Raw genomic sequence first — 19,721 nt, forward strand, 5'->3', positions numbered from 1 at the left:
AATTTTGTTTTTCTTGTTTTAAGAGTTAATAATAATTGTGTACATTGTACAACAGTCTTGTCGGTTGTGTTTGCACACGCGGTGAAAGTGTTTACCAGCGCGTGTGGACATGCGAAGAGGCGGGTGAGTGATGTGAGAGGGTGAAAGTCGGGTGAGCGAACCAGCGGAAGTGACCCCTTTGACATCACCTCGTTCGTCACACCCTTTGTGGATGGTCGAGGCATCGTGCTTACAAAATTATTTACAAACGGCTGCACTGTCGGAAAGGTCACGTGTACTTGTGACAACTCCCACGTCTCCCACGCAATTACGTTAACTGAACCATACTGAATGAATAATTAATTCCGTTATAACCGAGTCTGCAATCCCCCGATGTAAACAAAGACTACAACAACAAGTTTTTCAAATGTTTTTTTTTAGAGGAGGAAGGGAGGAGAAGGAATAGGAGTACATAAAAGTGTGTGTGTGTTGGGGGGATAGTGTTGAATTCTTGTCAGTGATTGATGGTAGACTACCCAGCTAAACTGGATCGTATTTTTATAATTTTGTAAACAATAAAAAAAGTCTTCAGCCCACGTGGAACTAAAAATTTCATTCGACATCATAGAAGTGTGTGTATATATATATCTAGAGAGAGAACATAATATAATACCAAGAGTGCCTTTATTGTGCAAAATATTTCAGCTGTAACTTTTCAACAAAATTTTCAATGTTTCAACAAAAATTAAATCTTTTAACAGTATTTGTACTGACTTCCTTTTTCGAGAGTCATCAGGCTCCCCACTTGCGAGAGAAGCTAAACACAGTTTTACCAAACGCGTTTAGTCAAAATAGTTATACGATTGTGTTGTGCAGTGTTTTTATAAAACTGATTATCTAAATAAATCTCAGGCCTCTAAGTGTTTAAAAGTAGAAGTGTGTTGTGCAACTGGTCCTTTAAAAAATAAAATCGACTAATTTGTTAGTTGTTTACAAAGTTGTCCCCCTCAGCCTCCCTCTGACATTCATCGCTCGCCTGCCTGTCACCAACACAATGAGAATTGGATGTCATGGGTTCAGATCGTGTGTCGTGCACATTGTTCTTTCTCTGCATGTGGCAGTTGTTTACAAGGCTGGCTGTTTTGCCGTAGTTGCCCTCCCCAACCCTTCCCTCCTTCTTCATTATTACTCTAATCAGAGGACATAGCAGGTTGTCGGGAGGTAAACGCCGAAACCTGTTGTGGTATCCGACCGACAGCTCAACCTCTCATGCCAATTCGATCTTATCTTTTGTTTTTCTCTCTCGTGTCAAACAGGGCACCAGTTGCAGCGTCGGAGGGTCAGGTGACATGAGGTTGCGACGGCTTATCTCCCGCTGGGCATCTCGCGTCTTTCGCTCTCCTCTTGTTTTCGTGACCTTCGCCCTCGGTGCCTATGTCCTCGTCATGGAATTAAAGTTGCGCCCTGTGCGCGAGTTTTTCCCCGCTGGTGAGTAACATACCCAAACAGTATTAACAACAGGAGAACGAACTCTCGAGCCTCCACCACCCTCCTGTCAGGCAGCAGTGAAAGGAAGCACATGGCTGAATGGCTCGAGCGTTGCTGTTCTCACCCATAATTAAGTCACTTTGATCATCTTGTAGCCGTTGTAGTGCAGCAAACATCTCTCGCAGAAATATTTATGAGTTGTAACCACCAAATGGCTTAGACGGGCGCTGGCTATAACCTGGGAACAAGAACTCGATGTAACTAATTTTCATAAAAGTCAATGAAATTGAAAGTGTCAATCTTCTCTCAGACGTTGATTTGATAATTACCTCTCTAGACACATCAGGATGGTGCAGTTTGTAGTAATAATCAGTCCTACTAATGTGGTAATATATATAATTTTCTATATAGTTAACCAGTAATGTTAATTATGATAACTTTGTTACAATCACCATCATTATTTAGTGACATATGGAACGTTGACGCCTGGAACAGTTCAGGGGACAACACTACAAGTGGGAAAAACGTCACGGATGTCAACACCAACACCACAAGCACCAGCCTCGCCGTCACCACTTACCTCTACAACAGTGGACAGACAACTCCTGTCCCCGTGAATGGCGTCCTCCTGGCAGGACACCCGCGACCACGCAAGGGTAAGCCTGAAATACTAACGGGTCCTGCCTCCATGCTTCTGCCCCTCTCCCTCTGTCTCTCACTATGCTGCTCTCCACTATTTCTACCTCATTTCGACTTTATTCCCCTCGCTCTCCCTTCTCTCTTCCCTCACACTCACACGCTCACACTTTCTTGGTCCAACTCCTCTCTGACTGTAACTAAGTTATGGCATGGTACGATGAAGTCTGATCCCAACCCTCTCCCTCCGATGCCCGTAGCCTCCTAATAAATCAGGTTCCCATTTCTGATTGACTGCAGTAGGGTGGGCAGGGAGAATTTCCCCGCCACAGGCCCATGCTGGCCTCGAACCAGTCTGTTGCTGCTCCACAGTCGATCCGGGTATCACCAGGCAACACCATGTGTCACAGGCAAGTCTTGCCAACCATTGTACGCGTTGCCACACGGCGGCTAAAGTCAGATTAGTTCATGGGTTTGTGGAGGTAGGAGACGTACGTGACAGATCATGCGCAACTACGTCCTTGCTGCGCACTTCTGTTCGTCATTGGAGATGAGTAGGGCAATGACGGTTTGTTGAAAGACTTCAGCACCTGTCCTCCTGAGGTCGCGCGTTTTACACACACATACAACTCGCCTTCACGCTTGTCCGCCTCGGATCACTTCCTAGTCTGTGAAATAAGATAGTAGAGCCAACTGGGACACGCACGTAGTCCTTCCGTTTTTTTGCACGCCCAGCACACGTGACACTCCAGCCCTCCACTCACCCTACTCCCACACCCCATTTCCACCCGTTTACCCCACCACGTGAGGAAGATAGAGTTCTTGGGGCCAGATGCACGAGTTGTAGCTAGGCTCTGACTGACAGTGTTGGCTGCCATGCGTCTCCCGCCTCGTCGCTCATCCCAAGCTGTTTTTTGAATTTTTTTTTTTCTCTTCTTCCTTTACACGTGAGAATCTCGACTTCGCATCTCAAATGCTATATTTAATTACGCGATGGGTGACGTCACTTCTGTGCCATCAACCGTTATGATTACTAACATTTTGGGACGCTTTGTGACGTCGTCGCTCGGTCGCTCTGACGTGGATCAGGATCAGCGTTTTATCAGATTGCGAACACGGACCTCGTATCCTGTGCTGCTTCTCAAAAGGTCTCCCCGACCTTTCTCACAATTTTTAAAAAGTTTCCTACTACGGAAAATAAAGCACGTCGATTATTTTTTTTTTTAATCAATTGATATAACAAATCAGGCAAACTCGCACAAAATTCGCAAGAAGGAACTCGAAATTCAGTAAATAATAGGTTTTCTTCATAGAAAAATAGATTGATATTAAGTGAATCATAATAATAAAGTAAATTTTAAGGGACACACAAGTAACGTCCATTACGGGAACCACACAGTCCGAGTCGAACTTTGATGACTTGACCCGTGATTGCTGAGTCTCTCTATTTTCGTTGTTATCTCCTCAGTTTGTTTCTCAACTGCCTTTCCTGATGAAGTAAGATACTCCTTATGTCATTTAGCGACTACGATACCATTTACAAGGGTCAAGTTCTACAGCACATTGACACTAGCGCTACTCATTATTATCATTCTTTATTAGTTCGCGATCATTCTATTGGTCTTACTTTCATGTTGCATCACACACGTCCGTTACACTTAACTCTCTCTCTCTCTGTGCACTAGGTAAATAGTTTCTAGCTAGAACTTTGTGCAATATAAATATTATTATTGCCACCTCACTGCTTACAGTTTACCTGACAATTGGAATACCGACGCTGAGACGACCCAAGGGAGATTATTTTATGGCCACGGTTGACTCCCTTATCGGCCAGAGTACTGAGGAACAGCAACAGGAGACGACTGTGGTGGTGATCCTGGCAGACAGGAATTCATCCTTCAATGAGGAAGTTCTGCAAAAACTGAAGGTTGTAGGGATATTTTTTCTTGTTTCGTTTGTTTATAAATCGTATGACTGACATGCAATAGTACAAAAGTTCGTATTTCCGACAGTCGTTAAAAACGTGTAATCATTCTGTTTATTGTTTTATCTCATACAAAAAATTCATTCTAGGATCAGAAGCCAGGATCTGGTTTTGCCTTCATTCGTGGTCTAGGTTTAGGTTCTTAGCTTGCCTAAACCTGTAGCCGAATAAATATTATATTTATATCTATAAAATAACGAAAGCCATTTCCATTTGAATACCTTTCTTTGTCTCTTTTGATACGAGAGCTCCACTAGTCAAGCAGACGACAGTCGCTTTATTATGTTGTCGGATCTGATTTCCACCACGAGCCTAGATCATGATCATGAGAAAACCGAGGTTGAGAGCTCATCATTTCTTTAAGAAGCTAGCCATGGTACCCGGGATCACCCGGGGTGCTTTCTGCCGCTAACTCCTCCAGCTGTGATTTTACTGCCAAATGTCGATCTGTCACTTCAATTGAGTCCAGCTCATTCATGCACGATATCAGTAGAGCCGAACAGTGGAATACTTGAATTCTTGATGTTCCCCGACAGCTCAGTGTTCGGCCCAATGTTCTTAACTGTGTGCGAAGTTTCGAGAAAAGGGAGAGATGAACATTAAAAATTGCCATCGAGTCTCAGTTCCCATCTATCTCTCTCTGCGGCTTTGTTCGTTTGCTTCTTCCCTCCTCTTTCCTTAACGCTCCCTATGCTCTCTATATATGTACATAGAATGGTATACTCACTCTATAAATAGTATGGGATACTCTATCAAGTTACGATCTCAACATAAAAAAAGTATGTCGTTAATTTCGTCTGCTTTGTACTTTCCTTTCTGAAGCCAGCAGTAACATTTTAGACCAGAGAAAACAAACATAAAAATAATAAACATTCCCGAGACGAGAGATGAACCTGGACAGCCATCCTTCACTGTGTTGGTGACAGGCGATAACTGTTGCGCCACCGGACCTCCTGATCAAACTGACAGGACGGAGAACAGAGAATATGAAGGAGTGCTTAGAGTACCAGAGACCCAGGGTTTGTTGCCTGGGTACCTTCATACCCTAACAGTAAGATCAATGTCAGAGGACGAACACGACCCTACTGCTTCGCCCGACCACCCAGGGTCGTCACACAAAAGAGGATATCTCTTTGATTGCTACAGCAACCGGCGCTGTTTATCATGGCAGAACGACAGAAGAACAACACCGAAATTCTATCAGCACTTGTTAACCCATTTGTTTCTGTCAGATCCGTCAGTAAAATTCCACAGAATTGTTACTGTGTTGTTGACAAGTCTTTTCTGCCAGCTCCTAATGTTCTTACTGATGGACTACTGTTGCTGACATTCTAATCCGTTTTTTTCTCTCTCTCTCTCTCTCTTTCAAACAATCTGCTGTGCCTTTTTATTATTTAAAATGAGTTCTCTTCATCTTTTTATTGAATTTTTTTTCTTGCTGCTGTTGCTGCTGCTGTGCCGTTCCTGTGGTGATGATACAATGCATCATTGTTGCAACAAAAGCTATTGATCTGTCAGTTCAAACACATTTCCATATCGACCGTTAAGCCACAGGTAAACAGATAGCTCAAGAGCGACAATTCCACGCGCGTGTGATTGATTCTGTTGGTTGGTTTATTTGTGCATCCAGCTAGAGGTCATTACGTAGGTGAGAGATGAAAAGGGTAATGAGGAGAGGGTGGAAATGAGTTCCCAGAGGCCACCCCCCTGCTACCACACATACACAGACAGTCACCACACACACACCATTATCGCTAAGTGCCACATTCAGAGAGAAGTGCATGTGTCTTGAGACTTGCTTTGGGACCGGGTACAACGCTAGTAAAATGCTTAGCATTAAGCTAAAATGTTTATATATTAAGGGAACTTTTATGTGCAAGGAAAAAAAATCGTGAGCTTTAAAAGGCATTTGCATTTTTTTCCCCTAATAAGACGGTCGTATAAAGAATAAGACGAGTATAGTCTCGAACCGGACAATAATAAATGTTCCAGGTTAAGAAGTCTATCTAGTCCCAGAGTATTTTTGAAAAAACGCTTGCTTCTCTCTCAACAGGAGAGTTACTCAACGAGGCTGCAGGAAGGTTATCTCCTCGTCATCCGCGCCCCCAACACCGACCACATCTTCAAGGACGACAACCTCAAGCGCACGTTTGACGACAGCGTGGAGCGCGTGCGGTGGCGCTCCAAGCAGAACATGGACTACGCGGCACTGATGGAGTTCGCCGTGCCGCTCTCGACGTACTACATGCAGCTGGAGGACGACGTCCTGGCCGCGCCCAACTACCATCAGCACATCCGGGACTTCGTGGACAGCCACACCCGCCAGGACTGGGCAGGGCTGGAGGTGTCTCCCACGGCTTCATCGGCAAGCTTTTCAAGAACATGGATCTGCCCAAGCTCGTGACTGTGCTTCGGACGTTCTACCTGGAGCAGCCGTGCGACTTCTTGGTCAGCCATTTCTACAAGCTGATGGTGCAGAAGGCCGTGATAAGGCGGCGCGGTACTTTATTTTTTCATCAAGGGAAGTACTCTTCTCTGGAAAGCGTGGTTCGGAACGTGGACAAAGTGACAGAAAGCGTTGGAGTGAAGAAGATGAAGGTGGTGAACCCTGCCGCCGATCTCTACACCACCATGAATGTGTACAAGACCTATACGCTGGAGAAAGCTTACGATGTTACAGACGGTAATTTTTTCTGGGCCTCGGACATCGAAGAAGGGGACACTATCACTGTGGTGTTCAAGGAGCCGCAGAAAGTGGAGAGGATTGTCGTGGAGTCTGGGTTTTCTGACAAGGTAAGACAAGAGAGATTTGATGGAGAGAGAGAGAAAAAAAGCGTTTTGGTTCTTTCTTGACATTTATCTACAAAATATTTAAATGGTATGAAAACTGTGGCTTTGTGTTTTATTTATTACTTTTTATGTAAATACACACTGGTAATTTTGTGTGTTCGCAGAATCACCGCGACATGCTCCACAACGCTAGCCTGGAGGTCGGACACGCCGCCATGCTGGGAAAAGAGAGTGCCGTGTGCACCAACACGACGGAAGTAGGGGACTTTGTTGACGGTCACTTCGAAGTCCGGATGCCGCTGAACATCACCGAGGTGCAATGCTTCTCCATCGTCGTTACGAAGAATCAGAGTGAGTGGGTTGTCCTCGCGAGATCGCCGTGTTCGTCATTGCGTCGGTCTCGCGCCAACATCACGACGGCGGCACCACGTGACCGATGCCAAGCGCGTTGCTAGGCAACGTAGGCGACGGACAGCTCGTGCAGCCTGCACCTGTCTTTGCGCAAGGTGTGCATGGTGAAACAGGGGGGGAACCTATCGACTAACGGTCAACAAAGTGGTGATGACAATGAGGTTGCCGCTCCTAGTCTGTGAAATCAATCATCCACCGCCCCTCACTTGTAACTTAAAAAAAACAACAAACAATAATCAACAAAAAATTCCCAAACAACCATTCTACCTTCTGTGTTGTGACTATTTATATCTGGCCGGAATTTACTTACTTTAAAAAATAGAAGCACACTGGCTACTCATGGGCAAAATCAGAATAAATACTGGGTAGCAAATGAATATGTTCCTTCGACATTATCCTGCCAATTAAACTGTGAAAACAACTTGATCATGACGGCGACGTTTTCACCTGGTAAGCGTCAAAAAAGAAAAAAGAAAAAACACTTTAAAAGTCAACATTACCAGGCTATAACTAAAGACACTTGACGTGGTCTTTTAAGCTGTCGAATGCCTTACTCTTTCTTCAGTCTCTTGCTCAATCACCTAGCGATAGAGTTTTAAACATAAACTGAACACTTTTAAAACAGTTTTATCTCAGTGTTTAAAAATTATCCCAGTGTTTAAAAATTAGTCAGCTTTTTGCAAATGATTGTTTTGGCGACTATCGATATCGCTGTAGCGATCAGCAAACAGAAGAACCCTGGGTCCATCGATAACACTGATCTGACATGGCGTCCTTGATTAGTTCTGTAAAAGTAAGGTAGCTGAGCCTACTGGCTGTGAACTGTAAGTGCTTCATTATGTCTAGGCCCAACACGGACCTCACACTGTCCTGCTGACCTTTAATCTTTCCTGATAAAGTAGACATGAATGGAAAAGGGTTAGTAGTAGCAGCAGGAACAGGGCGAGAGGATAGTTTTCTAGTCGAACCAGCATCCTTCTTTTAAAATCGTGCGAATAATTCTGTAGTGCGTTTGCGAGTTGTACAAGCATTGCAGCATATCGTGTTTTAATATACTGTTTTATATATATTGGAAAGCGAGAAAGATCCTGTCCCCACCCTCACCTCACCCCCCAAAGTCTAAAGTAGGCTCCGCTGCTATGGCAACACCTCGCGAACGTGTCAGAATTTAGAGCAGGTCCTCCTCAAATAAATAAAAACGGTTAGGTGACATACAATGACGGCACTGGGATCCATCATCCACTCAACAACTTTGAGTTGAACTACCCATCATACTCAAAGTCTGTGACATATCAAAATAAATGGTAACTCACTGTCCGTCCTCTATTTAACCAATCATTCTGGGTTTGCGATCGAGGACATCGAATGTCGAACACTGCTATCAATTCATTGGTGTCAACATTTATTCTCTTTTTCTGTTTGCTACATAATTCTTGTTGCCCTTCACTCTTTTCCTGGGACTAGAACCATTGACTTTTTGACGATACAGTCAAATGAATCTCGATGTTTTTGATGCAAGCTTATGTTTGAGAAACGATTTTTTTTTTTTACACATTAATCTAGAATGTTATGGGAAAAGCATTATGTTTTGTTACTGTTGTCTAACCATTTCTTTCACATGCTGTAATCTCTTAATATAAAGAACATTTGGGGCAGGATATGAAATTATCATTTCAGGTGATTTTGAAAGTGTTACACTGCCAAAGATGTTGTTTCTTCCTGATGTACCATAAACTTTAGTTACGATGCAGTGATGCTATAATAATGGCAAAGATCTTCTGGTATGAAGTAAAAATTTAGAAAAACGATTTTATGACAAAATATGTAAACTGATGTGATGTTTTAACTCCACTGTAGATTATGCCATGTCTGTATGCCATTATTTTAACAGATCAAACAATGCTAACAATTCTGTTGTTGTTGTTGTTGTTGTTTTTTTTTTAAAAATCGAATAAACTATAACAGTCCTGCAGTAAGATTAACTGTGCATCTGCAGAAAGAACGAAGAAGGCCTTCCACAACATAAAGTTGAATTAAGATATTTAAAAGCTGGCTGTTACACAACTTCTCTAGTTTGTTTCTAGATTGATAATGACGGGCAAAAACAGTTGGAAAAAAGTGTTTAATAACATGTTACTAATGTGTCACACTTAATTGTTGCAAAGAAAACACTTCTGCAATTACTAAGTCGGGATGCTCTTTGAAAAGCTTTCAAATAAGATTAATAACCATACTGAAGAATCAACAAATAGTCATATCACGACTACAGGTCCCTTAAATAATAATAACAACAACAATAATAATAATTGCAAAATTTGTAAAGCGCATGGTCACACTCCTAAGGAGCATGCTCTTAGCGCCTAAGAACAAGAGCGAAACATGGACAGCATACAAGGGACAGGAAAACAAACAAATAACATATGAATTATAAAAGAATAAACAACCTACTAAATGAAGAATAAAATCAAATAAAGAAAACACAAAGATGAACCAAATAACAAGAACAAGAGCTGAAGTAACAGAAAAGGACTAGCAATTATGGGGAAAATGAGCAGGATGGAATAAAAGTTATCGTTAAAACATTCACCTGTGTTGTGTTGTACTGTTTAATATTATTTCGTGCGCGACTGCCCCACCCTGTGTAACCACGTAGAGGAGACGTGTGTCAGGTCTTACTCAAGATGCTACAGTTTTCTACACTGAGGATGATTTCCAGCAGATCAAAGCCACAATAAAGCTTATCTCAAACTCTTAAACTATGTACCGATATACACTGGCGTAACTTACCGTTATACAAACAGCACTCCAGACAATTCGAAAACAAAGCTATGGAGACCACTGACAGTATCTTGTAGTTTCTGACTCCATGCTCTACAAAATTAAACTTCTGATAGAAAAGAGTTCCGGCTGGGATATGACATCACTTTATAAAATGACGTAAACGTATGTCGTCATGGTGACCGTCATAATCATAGAATTGTTACAAACCTTCGTCTCATTTCACATTTTTGGAACTGAACGGGAAGCATCAACAGGAACTCCTCCATGGCTACTGAATCTCTTTGGCGGTTTTTAGTTTAATCCACGATCTTGCATGGACTGCTGGCAGACCATTTTTCCAGTTAACAGTTACTTCTCACGGTTTATGCTAGCATCTCTCGCTATTCTTGTGCACTTTAAACATGTTTCCTCTCATAAAAGCTCTTATTTCATTATACTTCAAAAACAGAACGAAGGGCCTACAAGACGGCCTGCACGATTAACAGGTCTCGCCTCCATTGACTGTTTGAACAGCTCTCTGTAAAGCTATGTCAAGTTTCTAACGCACTTTAAGTAAGTTAACCTGTTTTTTTTTTTTTTTTTTTAAATCTGAATAAACTCTTTTATGTATTTCCCCCTCATCCCTCGGTTTTTTTATCGCACACATTATCACTTATTTTCTTTCCGAACATAACCTTTGTTTATGGTCATAAAAGAAGAAAGTTAAGAAGAAAGCATGGCGGTAGAGGAAAGTGGGAAGAAGAACTTCTCTGAATTGTTTTCACATCTTTCATAAAATCACCGAGGACAATGCCTTTTACTTCACAATGATGAATGCGGAGTGAAAAACAGACTTCATGGTGTTACTTAAAGTGCGCTGTGTTTTATCTGCGAAAACTGTTGTAAAAAAGGGAGAAATAGCCAGCTCTTACCAAAGATTTGTCCAGTCACTATGGTCACGCTAAATCAATTTAGCTTTTCGGTTATTTTTCGAAAACTCGTGCGTCACAGCAAAAGCAAACCAGTGGAAGCACACGTGCCAGAATGCACGGTCAACAATAGCTTCTCTTCCCCTTGGTGACAAATGAAAAGAATTCTGTTGTTATCAACTAAAAACAAAATCCTGGATCTTCCCTTGACAATAGGCAAAGGGTCCCCATGGTCTACAGACAACGATGTTCGATCGTGTCCAAACCACGAAGACGGCTGAGCACAATCTTCTCCTGCAGTCGTGTTTACCTCCCCTGATTTATCAGGCGTGCATTCTCATGCAGGGCAACTGCTGGGACGGCAGGGAGAGTAGTCAGCCTCATGTCCGAGTAGGTCTCCAACCAGCCACCTTCTGATTACATTTGGCTACTCTGCCTTCCACCTATTATCTAGAATACAATACATTCACCACTCCTCATTTGTATAAAATGAAAACATTACTAGCATCTAAGACTTAGATTCTAAGTTCTCAGTCTCACCAGTTCATAGAATAGACAAAGCTGGTCTCGCTTTTTTAAAGTTTTATTCACTTTACAAAAATATGCAATTAAAGTTTCCACGCCTAGTCATTCTCTCATTTTTCATTCTCTCTCATCTTTGCGACAGAACTAGATTTAATTTTTTTTTGTCCTGACATGATATCTGACAAAATGATAATGAGCATATGATGCTTGTATCAAATTCCTCCTTGAGACTCAGACACCCACAGTTTAAATGTGCGGTCGTAGGAACATGTGGCAATGTACTTGAGATCTGGTGAAATGTCCATGCCCATGACCTTGCTCTCATGACCTGCTAAAGTTTTCAAAGGTGCCCAATTTGGGTTACCCCAGATCTGAAATAGTAAAAAATAATAATAGTAAAGGCAATGCACATGGTAAAACAACACATCCTGTTAACAGCAATGTCACAAACTACGGATGATTTTGATAAAGAAGAACACATGATCTAAAAAAATTAGAAATGAGAAAGAAATCATCAGTTTGTGGAAACAAACACAAAGGTCATATTACAGACATGCAGTGTAATACCAGTGTAACAACAGGGATACAAACCTTGGTTGTATTGTCATAGGATGCAGTAATGAGATAATTACCATGATGAGCTGAAACACAAGATCATTTCAGGACATAAAACACTTTAAATTCTTCATCATAACTTACACAGAAAAACCACCCTAACTTAATGATATCCAGGTGGCTGCTTTCTAATGTCATCACAAATTATTTCTGAACTACGATTAAGATTTGATTGGACCACACAAGCTGCTGGATACAAATTTAATTGCATATGCTAGGGGAGTTAAAACTGTAGAAAAGAGATAAACACCCAGTCATTTAATTATTTAATTACTTCTGCCATGTGAAAACCACAAAACATAGAAAGACCACCACCCATTTTAAATTTAATGTGGGAGGAAAAGCATAAATATCACAAATCTAACAACTTTCTACATCTATACCCTGTCTCTTCAAAGAATCACAGTATAAAACTACAATGAAAAGTATCTTCACCATACATGTACTAGATGGTTACAGGCGAAAGTGATTTAAATACATAAAATCTTAAATGCTCAAAATCATATGTAATGAATAAACAAAATGTTTTAAACAACAAAACACTTACGCTGAAATTTGACTACTGAGACAAGATTAGTGTGGGATGGCACAGTGTAGACACATTTTCTCTGTCGAAGATCCCAGATTTTGCCTGTATTGTCCTCACTGCCTGTTGCTACATGAAATCTGAAAATCCCCAGAAATAAAAATTTCTTTTCCCCCGAGTATTTAAAAATGACATAACATACAGTCCCGATCACCCGATTAATACATTTTATCACCTTTCTCATCACCTGTTCGTTCTCTTCAAAGCTTTACCTCTGGGAACCTGTCAACTAGAGGCAAGATGGGAGCCTTTAGGTTATCTGATACACTATGTTTGTTTCTGTTCAAACCTATAGGACATGCTTAGCCAAAATACACATACAAAATTGATACACAATGTTCTTTGATGCACATCACCCCTCTTCATATTTAAAAGAGTGGCCCTTTTGCACCCTATCTGCTCCTAAACAGTCATTTCTCACCCATCATCATTGAAGTCCGTTGACAAAATGGGCTGAAGATGTCCTTCAAGAAACATGATGCAGCGGCCTGATCGCAGGTCCCACACCCGCCCATATGCATCAAGACCCCTGCATGTGGAGGAAAAATTATAGACAAAGTATGAGAAGAACTGAGACAGTGAAGGAGAAACATATGGAAATTCCAAACTTTAAAAATCAGATACAAAGCCTGAGTGAGAGATTTTTTTTTAAATATTATGGAAGAGAGATGGAGGGGTAAAGAAAATAGAGAGGTGAGTGCAGAAAGAAACAGAGATCGGCATACACACCATAATTCATGCACACACACACACAGATGGGTACAAAAAGAGTCTGCTGTAAGAAAAACAACCGTCAAAAAAGGGATAGAAATTAAGAGGTACAAGTGAAAGTAATAATGATGTGAGATTTTCTATAGTGCAGTATTCCAGCCAAAGCCAGGTTCTCTGCCCATTACAAACACAAAAGCACAATGCAGATATAAACTTAATGGGCATGCCAGGTCGTTCTTCTGCCAGATAATATTCATAGACCAAGATGTCAATGAGACAGATCTACAGAAAGTCACTGGACTTGAGCAGAATAACAAAGAACAACCCAAGTAACTATACCCAGTGACAGCCAGGGCACCATCTATCTGGAAGCTGATGTCGTAGACAGGTTTACTGTGACCTTCTTGATGTAAGACTTCCTCCTGCACCTCCAGATCCCACAGGCGCCAGGAGTGATCAAAACTTAAAATAAGTTAATAAAAGAGGGCATAAGTGATTCTGATACAAAGCACTGAAGTAAAGGCTGGATTATTACGTTCATTTATCAACATTAACACTCTCATATTAATGCATGCTCTCCTACGTAAAATTGTGAAACAGAAATCATGCATTAGGGGAGAGAGCACCCCAGATTAAACAATATTAAAAAAAAAACCCATAATTTAAACCCACATTATTTCCATGTCATAATATACTATTAACAGGTTTACTTGGCTTACGATATCTGTCTACACCATGATAAGTGAACAGCTGCTCGTGTGATACCCTTCATTAGTTTGCAGTCTTTTGGATGCTATATTTGAACATCTTGAAAAGATAAGCAATTATCTGGCCAGCTGACCTCCATCATCTTTATATACAAGAACTCACACTTACCAACAGGTGCCCAAGAAACGACCTGATGGATGATACTTCAAACGAGAGACACGATAAGGAGCATGGCCCTCTATGTCAGCTACTGGTTCCTCACTGCACCAATGTAATGTTTATTAGAAGCCTTTAGTATGTAAAACTCAATTAAAAGACTTTTTCTTTAACAGCTGGACTTTTAAGTTATTCTGGTACAACAGAAAACTTGTGCACACTAATGCATAAATTAGAATATATTTGCACATAATGAATTCAAGCATACACAAGTTAATGGATACATATATGTTTATGTGTATCCATTTTTGTTTTTACTCACTCCACAAGATTCCACAATTTGACTGAACCATCCTGACCACAGGAAGCCATGCAGCATGATGTGTCTGAGAGACCCACTGTTGCTTGTGGATGAAACACTATCCCACCCACATTGCAGTTGTGCCCTGAAGGAGTTAAGTACAATTTATTAAAAGGACTGCTTACCAAACCATGAATAGTTATGACATCATTGAAGGGAGTACTGGGAGAGGGTTAACCACATTTTGGAAAAATGCTATACTGTATTAAGTTCAGCTCAGTTTCTTGAAAAAAAAAATTTTTTTTAGAGACTTATTGACAACAGCAACAGGGAATAACAAATTTGGCCCATACCACATAAAACATAAGCAAAACTGGAACTTACCTCTTAGATTACGGATGAACTTACAGTCTGGTATGGACCACAGCTTGCAAAGACCTGACCTATAATTGTTATTGAAAAACAAAATTACAACTTAAACATACTTCAGTTCTTTTCTGCAATGATGTTTCAACACTTGATAGCAGATAGAAGAAGCATCAGTGCGATGTACATTATCTTCATGATTTTATTAGCAACATTTTTGCACACAATTGCTTATTAGCTATTTACAAGGGAATGGTTGCAGCATGGCATTATAACAATATCCAACAAGCAAGAGGAGATACAACAAACAAGTGAGTGAAAAAAAAAACTATAACAACCATGAACAAAGCAAGATCCCTCTAAAATGGGCAAGATTCAGATGTTGAGTCAACGAAGAACCAAAGAAGAAAAGTGTAAATTAAGTGTACATTAATTAAATTCTCACCATGACGCTGTAGCTAGCATCTGAGAGTTTGGGCTGAAGCTGCAGTAAGATAATGGACGATTGTCTCCGATTTGACTGCAGTCATTTGTGATTGACTGAAAAAAAACCACTGAATGAAAATGCATAAAAAAATTTGTAACAGAATACTTGTGCTTTAAAAACCACTTAAGTTCTCGCTCAAAACTCATTTATCATGTCAGATTTTACAATCACAAACATATGATCTTCTTACTATAAAAATATATAAACATTGTAGCCAAACTGTCAAATACACAACCTAAATGTAACCAAAGGGTCATACACGAATTCGTTTTTGCAGTTCTTGTTGCTGAGCGTTTTTCATGGCCTGTGGTATAAGTTTTTCATTCTTTTGCTTCTGCACTCTCTTTTTTGCCCTGTAAACATATAGGTATGTACAAAATCAGACATGGAGGAAAAACAAAGCCTGAAAGAAAATATACTTTTCATTCTGCTTAAACCTTCTTGAGCTTTGTGGTACTAGAATGGAAACCAAATAATTATCTTCCAATGCTCTAATTAGTCATGCTCAGGAAACCTGGTACAAACACATCAAAGAAGAGTATCAATATGAAATCAAACATCTTAGACCTTTTCTGACAAATATGATGTACAGCAATGGTTGATAAATGGATCAGCACTTTTTTCATATTATAAATATATATGTATATATTACCCTAGAATTGCATAGTGATATCTTGATGAAAAGTACACAAGCTGACAAGATTTTGTTCACACTTTTTCTTATGCACATGAATTTTCTGAGTTAGTATACACAAGAAAACACTTCGCTGCTTTTATTGTAAAGACCCAGTATAATGAACCCTTCATAAGGCTACTTTGAAAAGTTTACTTTCTTTAACAAAATTTTTTGTGCCATTAGGTGATTGTTTCACAAACTCTGATATTCCCTCCCCCCATGTTATGCCATCAGATCTGGGAATCCTGAAGTGAATCATGTGAAGTGGTTAAAACGTTAGCATATACAAGGACTTTTTTTTAAAGGAAGACTGAGGGAATCACCGTGGAATAGAGAACTCTGCAATCCAGAATCTTGCCTCCTTCAAAGACTCTGGTCCTTCATGATACCAGGTCACATTTTCACTTTCTTGCTGTTGAGCAAAACAGATACAGGTGTCAGATTTGCACCACTTACAAATCGTTTTTAATAGACTTCTCAACAATAATGATAAAGAATCTAAGCTGACGAACATTACAGGTTCTTGATGTACCTCAAACTAACAACACTGTATCACAATATAGGTAATAAATATATTATTATTTAAGGCCATGTGATTGAGGGGATGGACCCTTAAATAAGGTAAATGGAAAAAACCTCAAATATTTTATGAAACTGAACTTCCAGTTCAACTCAGAATCTGAAATCATTCTTTACTTGTACTAATTCTGCTGTTGGCTTCCTATTTGTTTGATACAAAACATTTACCTCCTCTTTTTTTGTCACTTCAATTTCTTTCTCTGTTTTTTTCTGCTTAATGGCATCCTCTCCCAGTACAGCAAGCAACTGTCGCAATCTCTCTCTCCGCTCAGCAGGCCCCTCACCAAAGAGACCTATCCAAAATGTGTAAAATGAAAGTTCTACATCATCAATAATAATAAATATGATGGTGATAATATTGATAACAATACTACAGAAACTGAACTTCAAAATCCAATGAAATTAAAAACACAACTGATAATATTAAATGAACATTTTAGTATTAAATATAATCCAATCTGTAAATCCAATTTTTCTGTCATAAAAATCTTTTCGCACATTTTGAGACATTTAGCGACAAACAGCAGTAGGTGAAGGCAAACATATTTTACTCTCTTACTCTCTGATATCACCTTAGGAATGTCATGTACTTACATATTGGTTCTCCTAACTGTCTAAGAGTAGCTTTGACTTCTGAATCATCTGTGGAAACATGTATTTGGCGTGCCTGTTGATTATAGATGAAAATGATTTTAAATTATTTGCCCTGCAATATTAATAAATAAAATTAAATAGCATGGACAATTTCCAAGATTACAGAAATGGATAACTCAAAAATAATTTGCAAAATTTTGTGATGTACGGCTAAAGAATGAATACTCAACCCTCCAAAGAACAAACAGTCTTCAAAATAACAAATACTTTACCCTCTTTCTCTTCTCAAATTCTGCAAGCACTTCTGCTTGATTCTCTGCTTCTGCTGCTTCTAAGTCAAAATGTCCTCCTAGAAAAAAATGTTAAACAAAGAAATACAGTCAAATACAGAAACTGAAGAGAAATTTATAACAGAAAATTTATATCCACTAAAATGTCAAACAAAAAACACACTTGATTAGGCTGCTTGAAAAGCAGAGGTGAGAGACAGCATTGAACATGTAAACAAGGGCAAAGGCAGACACTTAAGTGTCGTCTGAGACTTAACTCAGGACCTATGACCCTGTCTTAGTGAAAAGTGTTTTGTCCATCACTGGTGTCCCATGAAGCCTTGGGTCCAAAATTTGAGCATATTTCAACTTTACCATGCTCAAGCATTTAAAAAGAAATATAAACAAAGCAGATTAACCTGCTTTTTCAAAAGATAAAAATAATTTTTCTTTAAACTGCTGAATTTTCAGTAATATATATGTCGTTCTTTCTTCTTCTACCCACAAATGCCTTTACCCCATGCTACTTCTTCGCTGGAGTTCAAAAACTTAAAAAAAAAGAGTTAATACTTGCAACAATTCAAATCTAAAAAATTTGCATCATATGCACACGACTAAGTTGTGACTAAAGCATGGCCTGATGTACATGTGTGTGTGTGTGCACATTTACATGTGCGTGCATGCACTTGTATACACTTGAGCATTTGTAGTCCCTTACTTTTTTATGATAAAGTGGTCTAGGATAAAATATATCCAACATGATGTAAGTCCATAGCTAAGTTAATATTAAGAATTATTTATGTTTCACATTATAATTAAGTAAAGCAATTCACATTACCTTCTGAAATATTGATGTGCCCTGCCTCTTTAGCAGCCTCTAATGCATCTTTGGATGGAACTTCGCCTACCTGCCTGGCAAGCTCTACCACCTCTAAACTCCCATAATGCACAGTCTTGCCAGTGGGCACAACTACTGGCTCATCCTCATCCGACATGTTTTAATTTTAATTCCTTCAGTCTTACCTGAATAAAGATTGTGTCAGTCATAATTTCATGGCAAATGTGTTTTACTAAACAGAAATTTTGCCACACAAATTATCAACATTATAAAAAGTGAATGGGAATTACATTTATTAAGATGTAAGAATAAGATGATATGAAAGAAAGTGACGAAAAACATTCTGAGTGCTCTGAAGACTATGATAATATGATAAAACTGATTATATGTACATCAGAAAAACACAGCAAGCTTGATGTTCGTATCATCTGTTTATACATTTCTTTATAAAAGTTAGGAAGGTGACTAAAATGTTCATACTATGCTCGGGTGAGGGTATAACCCATTGCAGAAACAGATAATTCTTAAGGTGACATGAAATTAATTTTTATAAACATCATGGTCAACGACCGTATAATTATTAAACCAAATTAAACGTCAACAGAAAATTCAACTTGAGGTTCTGCAAAATCGACTTCTTGCCAAAGTCCCACAACGAACTCATTGGTCAAACTCTTTCAATGTCGTTTTTCAAAAGTTAATTGTTTGTAATATAGCTGAATGATCAATTACGTGCTAACGACGTTCGCGATGAATGGGTCAAGGAAGCTTTAGTTCTGTTAAACGAAATCGGAATGAAGTTTAAAACTTTCATCATTGAGAGAAGAAACTAAAAATAATTAACTGATATTCCAGAAGAATGACGCAATTCAGTAAGTAAATAAAATAAACAACTAAAGTTGACAATGATTATAACGAAAAATAGTAAACGTACCTCAAATGATTTAAGACAGTCTGTAGAGTTGCTTCCCTTACATTCTGAACCATGCGCGTGGGAGATGGTAAAATTCTTCTGATTTAACTACCTTCTTTTTCTAGAGAGTGAGTGTAGGGAGCTACAATCATTGTCATTTGGTCGATTTCTTGTAAATTTTCGGTCTGAGCAGAAACGATAAAAAGATACCTCCAATGCAATTGAGATGCGAAACGTTTTACACTTTTTCTCCCTACCTACCATCACCACCAAAAAGAAAGAAAGAAAATTGTTTTGTACAACTTTTGATTTTCGATGTACCGCCCGCTTACTCGGTCCTTGCTCAAACACAGATAATTTCTGCTCGAAGCGACCGGACTTCATCCACCCCAGCTCCTTATTACGGATAACTTAATAATT

General features: G+C 39.5%; 2 protein-coding genes across 3 annotated transcripts; one reads left to right on the plus strand and one right to left on the minus strand.

Moving 5' to 3' along the window:
* Nucleotides 1-1,327: 1,327 nt before the first annotated feature.
* Nucleotides 1,328-9,264, plus strand: LOC112575653 (alpha-1,3-mannosyl-glycoprotein 4-beta-N-acetylglucosaminyltransferase C-like; the record flags this gene model as incomplete). The annotated part of the gene is given in 6 exon segments (XM_025257630.1): nt 1,328-1,467; nt 1,933-2,123; nt 3,855-4,030; nt 6,141-6,438; nt 6,441-6,880; nt 7,042-9,264. Coding segments are annotated over 6 exon segments (1,536 nt in total), but the record flags the coding sequence as incomplete, so codon positions are not given.
* A 2,280-nt stretch (nt 9,265-11,544) lies between these two features.
* LOC112576071 (U4/U6 small nuclear ribonucleoprotein Prp4-like) lies at nt 11,545-19,417 on the minus strand. Of its 2 annotated transcripts, none has more exons than XM_025258302.1 (16): nt 19,323-19,417; nt 18,389-18,573; nt 17,554-17,630; nt 17,282-17,354; nt 16,856-16,980; nt 16,432-16,520; nt 15,692-15,785; nt 15,391-15,485; nt 14,964-15,022; nt 14,601-14,724; nt 14,291-14,383; nt 13,754-13,876; nt 13,125-13,232; nt 12,665-12,783; nt 12,094-12,143; nt 11,545-11,873 (listed from the first exon to the last, which is right to left on the minus strand). In XM_025258302.1, the coding sequence occupies exons 2-16, from the start codon at nt 18,543-18,545 to the stop codon at nt 11,715-11,717; spliced, it is 1,545 nt and encodes a 514-aa protein (XP_025114087.1). In that variant the 5' UTR covers nt 18,546-18,573; nt 19,323-19,417; the 3' UTR covers nt 11,545-11,714. The 2 variants fall into 2 exon arrangements, with proteins under 2 accessions (XP_025114087.1, XP_025114088.1); XM_025258303.1 differs by lacking the exon at nt 19,323-19,417 and adding an exon at nt 19,002-19,189.
* Between the last annotated feature and the right edge of the window lie 304 nt (nt 19,418-19,721).

This window comes from Pomacea canaliculata, linkage group LG11, assembly GCF_003073045.1.
Source record: "Pomacea canaliculata isolate SZHN2017 linkage group LG11, ASM307304v1, whole genome shotgun sequence".
In the NCBI taxonomy this organism is placed as follows: Eukaryota; Metazoa; Mollusca; class Gastropoda; order Architaenioglossa; family Ampullariidae; genus Pomacea; species Pomacea canaliculata.